This window comes from Xenopus laevis, chromosome 6L (assembly GCF_017654675.1).
Source record: "Xenopus laevis strain J_2021 chromosome 6L, Xenopus_laevis_v10.1, whole genome shotgun sequence".
NCBI lineage: Eukaryota > Metazoa > Chordata > Amphibia > Anura > Pipidae > Xenopus > Xenopus laevis.
This window is the reverse complement of record NC_054381.1, coordinates 26,248,819-26,255,843: the sequence shown is the minus strand read 5'-3', so window position 1 is coordinate 26,255,843 and position 7,025 is coordinate 26,248,819. Positions and strand designations below refer to the sequence as shown.

Sequence of the window (7,025 nt, the reverse complement as noted above, 5' to 3'; positions counted from 1 at the left end):
GCACTGAGAGAGTAGGATCCAGGGCCTGTACAGCAGAACACAGCCCATTCAGGGCACATATATGGAATACACAGCCGCTGAGGAAGAAGGAGCCATTCAGAACACTGTCACATATATGAATACACAGACTCTGGCACATAGAAGAATTCAGTGTCACACACAGGCCTGTAAGTGAGATGTGAGAGCTGGTTATTTCAGGACACACATACACACAGGGGTGCAGGATATACAGAGGCCTATAGGCGCTAGTGAGTGTTACATACATGTAAGTGTGATACCTGGACACATACACAGTACTACAGTGACATAACTATATGTTAATGGGCCCCACAGCAAATTAATTTTTATGGCTGTTTTACCAATATATGTTGAAATTGTCATAAATTAGGGCCTCATGGGGCCCCTATACTTCCTGGGCCCCCCTCTGCTTCCTCTGTAGTTACTCCCCTGCACTAGTACACAAGCCAGTGCTCACTGCAGAGACACAAGTGTACACACACACACACACACACACACACAGGAGAGACACAGTTGTATATATACACACACACACACGAGAGACACGGTTGTATATACACACACACACACACACACACACACACACACAGAGTGAGTAACCCGTGAGGCGGCTGTCAGCTGGTCTGGTCACGTGGTGTGAGGTGGAAGGTCGCCTGGCTTACAATGGAGCTGTCGGAGGAATTACAGAGGGGTTTGCACCGCTTAGCGGACCCAGCACTATTCAGCCCTAAAGCCTTCGCGGCCCTCATTCGGGCGTCCTTCTTAAGTGTTAGCGAGGCCCAGGCCGCAGAGAGAGCCTTATTAGGTAAGGAAATAGCGGGGAGTGGTACAGGGACACTGCGGGAGCCTAGTGCAGCCTTTGTGCTGCTGCTTCCCGGGCACTGAGATGTGCTGGAGCCCAGAGCCGTCACCCCGAGTTGGTGGGATGTGGGGGTTCCACGCTCTGTTCTCCGGGGCCCATCACTGAGCAGACTCCATATCACAAAAGCTTTTGTTTTGCTTCCTGCTGCTGCTGCTGTTACTCGCCTCCATTTCCCTCTACAGTCAGACAAACGGTGAGCTGAGGCTGCCGGTCACTTGCACGAGCCGCACTCCTTACCCAGACCTCATGGACTGGCCTTTGGGGCTAAATGTGTCACTTCTGGGCACATTGTGTGTTACATTAAATGCCAGTGATTCATCCATTTTACATCAAAGAACTGACTGTGTCTTTCATCTGTGTGTGTTGTGTGTGTTCTGCATCTGTGTGCTGTGTGTCTTACATCTGTGTGTGTGTGTGTGCTGCATCTGTGTATTGTGTTCTGCATCTGTGTTCTGATTGTGTCTTACATCTGTGTTCTGCATTTGTGTCCTGCATCTGTGTGTTGTGTGTGTCTTACATCTGTGTTCTGCATCTGTGTGCTGTGTGTCTTACATCTGTGTGTGTGTGTGTGTGTGTGCTGCATCTGTGTGTGTCCTAAATCTGTATGTTGTGTTCTGCATCTGTGTTCTGATGTGTCTTACATCTGTGTCCTGCATCTATGTGTTGTGTTCTGCATTTGTGTGATGTGTGTGTCTTGCATCTGTGTCCTGCATCTGTGTTATGTGTGTGTTCTGCATCTGTGTGCTGCATCTATGTGTTGTATTCTGCAAATGTGTGCTGAGTGTGTCTTACATCTGTGTGCTGCAACCGTGTGCTGTATGTGTGCTGCATCTGTGTTTTGTGTTCTGCATTTGTGTTCTGATTGTGTCTTACATCTGTGTCCTGCATCTGTGTGTGTGCTGCATCTGTGTGTTGTGTTCTGCTTCTGTGTGCTGAGTGTGTCTTACATCTGTCTGCAGTGCTGTGTCTTAAATCTGTGTGCTGCATCTGTATACTGTGCCCTGCACCTGTGTGCTGCATCTGTGTCCTGAGTGTGTTCTACATCTTATAACTGTGTATCCTGTATCTGTGTACTGAGTGGATGTCACATGTGTATAAATAGAGTTTTAGAGCTGTATCTCGCAATAGCGTTTGTCCTACACCTTAAAACTGTGCGCTGAGTAGTGTGCCCTGTGTCTGGAAATCGAGTGATTGCCTATGCAGTGACTATGGATTGTCTGTATCAATAGAAAGCTGAGGCTGTATAAGAAAAGGGAATTCACTTTGCATTTGAAAGCTGAGTGTGGCCTGCACGTGACACTCTGATGTATCCTCCTCTCTGCTGGCTGAAACTGTCCGTGTCCTGTATGTTACCTGACAATGGCTTCCATGTGAAATCTTCATTTGTGCTGCGTCTGTTAATTCCGTGTGTCCAGCACTAAATCCATCAGTTGGATCTGAATGTGTCAATGTCTGGCAGTCAGTGTGTCGTGTATCTAAAAGCTGAGTGTGTTTTGTATTTGAGACGAGTCCTGTATCTGTAAAGGTGATCAGTTCTGTTCTGTCTTCCCTATACCTGTTGTAGCCCAATGACCTGACAATGAGGCCTGAAAACTGCGGGTGTGTTCTTAATCCTAGCGACTGAATTGTGTTCATCTGGGCCTAGTAAATGAACTAATGTACCTGGGATTGGAATAGGTATGAGCCAGACATGTCTTATAAATATCTGAACCGTGAGTTGTAGTTACATCATTATCTGTAGTTTACTAGGTGTTGTTACTAGATGTGTAGATCAAGCTCCTAGTGTGGTCTAGCTGTGAGTATTCGGGTGCCCTAGAGTTAAGGATTTTATACATGTGGGCACCAACATCTGTGTTACAAATCCTGAGGTTCTATGAGTAGCAGAGGTTTAATACAGGAGGTGTTCTAGGTAGGGGTCGCATGTTCTTAATCTGACTGCCAAGCTCAATGGGTCCATTATTCCAATATATATATATATATATAGATATAGATATAGATATAGATATAGATATAGATATAGATATAGATATAGATAGATATATATATAGATATATATATATATAATATATATATATTATTTTTTGTTTCTGTAGTTTGAATTTACTTTCTTGTAAAATGTGCTGAGCTCTGTTTTACCTACAGAACATTATGAACATGTAGGACACTGTATTTAGTGATTACCAAGGGGCTGTGTTTTAGGGTAACTGTATGACAGAACAAACTGCCACGACATATTTTATTCGGGATTCTTCTGTTTTACTGTGTATATTACAGTATTTATCTATCTCTGACGCATCTTCCTGAATTGTATTGGTAATTCTGGTGTTTGTAAGATTATCACCTGTCTCTCTATCCATACACACGTTACCACATTCTGCTTTCCCATACTATATTTCTAAGTCCTTTTCTTTTATTGAAAGGGTGTCATTCCATCTGTCATGCTGTTTAACTTAGAATATTTCTTTGTTACTAAAGGACAGATGGACTGCCCAGTTACAATTTATTTAAAGTGTTTTATTTGATCAATTTATTATATTTTTGTACTCTATTAAAGTGGTTGTTCACTTTCCAAGCACTTTTTTTCAGTTCAGTTGTTTTCAGATTGTTCCCCAGAAACAAAGACATTTTTCATTTGCTTTCCATCTTTTATTTTTGACAGTTTACCAAGTTTAATGTTCGTGTCTCTGGTGTTTGAGTCTGGCATCTCAGTAATTCAGGTGCAGACTCTAAACTCTTACAATCTTGCTCCATTAGTTGATACATTTCTCAGCAGCATCTGTGGGAATATTAGCAACTATTGTATCAATTCTAACAACTGCCTGTAATGAAACCCAGAAATTCTGCTCAGCAGGGACAAAGATAAGAAGTGTATCAACTAAATGTATCATTGGAAAGACAAGGTGAAACATGAAAGTTTAAACTTCAATATTAAAAAAAAAACAGCCACACATAGAAAAGAGAATGTAATTGAAAAAAAAAGTATTTATTCTGATGAACTACCTAAAAACAACTGAACTGAAAAAAATGTTAGAAGGTGAACAGCCCCTTTAAGGAAAGTCGTTAATCTTTATATTTAATTATAAAGTAATTGTAATGTACTAGGGATGTGTCTAAAATACTGGATGGTATAATACATAATCTGAGTTGTGGTTCTATCTAGCTACACTATATCCTACAAGGCAGTTCTATATTTTAGTAATTATCTTATTTTTTATTTTAAGTTTACTGCAGATTTCTATATTATACCGGGTAGGTGCAGTGAATGTTCTGTGTTTGGTTGTTCTTTGTCGTATTAAAATCTTTTTTTAGGATGGAGGGGTGCTTGGGCATAGACAAGTTAATTTGGTGATGTAGTTGGTCCAGTTCTTTGTTTTATTGGGAAGTATGTGGAGCAGTTGTGGTGTGAGTGATCCACCCTGTATCACCAGCTATCATTTAGCCAAGGGAACAGATGATGATGTTGTGCCAGTGAGTGCTCTACCTTATACAGCTCTCAGGCCATTGTATAGTTCAGCAGAGTAGACAGCTGTTTGCTCTTTTCAATTGGGCACATTTATAATTTTATTAGGCCCGTAGTTCTACCTTTACTAACTTACTAGGGTTCACTTCTACACCTGTGCCATACTCTGTGACAGCTGGTAATTTAACGCTCATTCACTTGATTAATTAGTATAGTATATTTTGTACTACATTATACTCTATGAAGCGTTATACTATTTGCCTACTTTATATTTCTCTTTTCCCTGTTGGAAATTCTTCTCGTTCAGTTTTCATGTAACCATAGGTTTACTGTCGTTAACCTATAATGTGTGTATGTATATATGTATATATGTGTGTATATATATATATATATATATATATATATATATATATATATATATATATATATATATATATATATATATATATATATATATATGTGTGTGTGTGACGTATGTATATATGTATACGAATTTCCAAAGGTGTTTTTGTTTAGTTTGCGTGTACAAAAAACACATTTGCACGGTGTTGTGTTATGGTTTTTGCTGCCGATATATAACTGACTTGGCGACAAGAGATATTACTTTGGATTATACAGCTTGCTCGTAGCAGCTACTATATATACTATAATTACTAATTGTACAATGCTGGTTCTGTAAAGCGTGCCCCATGGCCATACACTGGTATTGAAGCTGGTACTGTAGAGTTTGCTCATTGTATAAATAACCTGTAATTGCTGGAGAGTTTTAGCTGGTATTGTACAACATAGACACAAGATTGCTCTGGTACAGTAGATACAGGTGTCAGTCCTGCTAGTTTCAAGGATGTTCTAAATCTAAATAGCAGTGTGTAGTGTAGTGTATAGTATGTAATAAGTGGGAACAGAGCTATTTTGTTTTTTTAATATTTAACTTTAACCAAGGCAATTATGTGGCACCTAGGACTCGTGCCCTGCTATATCTGCTGTCCTGTTGTATCCACTGCCCTGTTGTATCTACTGCCCTGTTGTATCTACTGCTCTGATACAGCTACTGCCCTGTTGTATCTACTGTCCTGTTGTATCTACTGCCCTGTTGTATCTACTGCCCTGTTGTATCTACTGCCCTGTTGTATCTACTGCCCTGTTGTATCTACTGCCCTGTTGTATCTACTGCCCTGTTGTATCTACTGCCCTGTTGTATCTACTGCCCTGTTGTATCCACTGCTCTGATTTAGCTACTGCCCTGTTATATATACACTGCCCTGTTGTATCTACTGTCCTGTTGTATCTACTGTCCTCTGATATATATAATGCCCTGTTGTATCTACTGCCCTGTTGTATCTACTGCTCTGATACAGCTACTGCCCTGTTGTATTTACTGTCCTGTTGTATCTACTGCTCTGATACAGCTACTGCCCTGTTGTATCTACTGTCCTGTTGTATCTACTGCCCTGTTGGATCTACTGCCCTGTTGGATCTACTGCCCTGTTGGATCTACTGCCCTGTTGTATCCACTGCTCTGATTTAGCTACTGCCCTGTTATATATATATACTGCCCTGTTATATATATACTGCCCTGTTGTATCTGCTGCCCTGTTGTATCTACTGCCCTGTTATATCTACTGTCCTGTTGTATCTACTGTCCTGTTGTATCTACTGTCCTGTGATATATATAATGCCCTGTTGTATCTACTGTCCTGTTGTATTTACTGTCCTGTTGTATTCACTGACCTATTGTATCTACTGCCCTGTTGTATCTACTGCCCTGTTGTATCAACTGTCCTGTTTTTTATATATATATATATATATATATATATATATATATATATATATATATATATATATATATATATATATATATATATATACTGCCCTGTTGTAGCTACTGCCCTGTTGTATCCACTGCCCTGTTGTATCCACTGCCCTGTTGTATCCACTGCCCTGTTGTATCCACTGCCCTGTTGTATCCACTGCCCTGTTGTATCCACTGCCCTGTTGTATCCACTGCCCTGTTGTATCCACTGCCCTGTTGTATCCACTGCCCTGTTGTATCCACTGCCCTGTTGTATCTACTGCTGTTGTATCTACTATACTGTATCTACTGCCCTATTGTAACTACTGCCCCGTTGTGTACCTTATTTTCTTTAATATAAATGCACTCTTGCCTTGTATAAACGTGTTCACTGGCTTAAACCTTCAGTTTTTACTGGTGCAGCAGGAGTCAGAGTAAGTGTTAAACAGTGAAGCAAATCCATTTTGTAGAAGCAGCAATATCTGCACCGAGTACAATAAATAGTTGCTCAGCTCTTCTCTACTACAAGCCGGCTGCAGGTTACACACAGCGTTTCCTCTAATCTCTGTTGGACTAAATATATTTCATAGTGTCATTATGATTTTTTTACACACAATTAACACGTAGAATAATTCACACTGGACGCAGTTTTTTTTTTTGTATTGTCAGAGGCAATGAAGTCTCCAGCTTTGCCCCAAGAGGGGGGTCTTTTCTGTGTCTCGTTTGTATTCCAGTGGGGTCCCACAGTGGGCAGCCACTTATTGTTTTCCCTGGGGGTGTGAGTAGTACAGTTGTGTGTGTGTGTGTGTGAGTGTTGGTGGGGAATGATTCCAAGTGACCTGTGTGTGGCCTGTTAATGTCGGGGTGCCAACAGCACTGCCCCCATTCCCCCA

The 7,025-nt window shown here is 40.8% G+C and overlaps 1 protein-coding gene across 1 annotated transcript in view; it reads left to right on the top strand.

The window, feature by feature from the left end:
• The first annotated feature begins 659 nt into the window (after window positions 1-659).
• The window catches only part of commd3.L (COMM domain containing 3 L homeolog), a 12,387-nt gene continuing 6,021 nt past the window's right edge, over window positions 660-7,025 (top strand). The window contains 1 exon segment of the mRNA NM_001095386.1: window positions 660-823. Coding sequence (NP_001088855.1) covers window positions 682-823 — 142 coding nt within the window. The 5' untranslated portion in view covers window positions 660-681.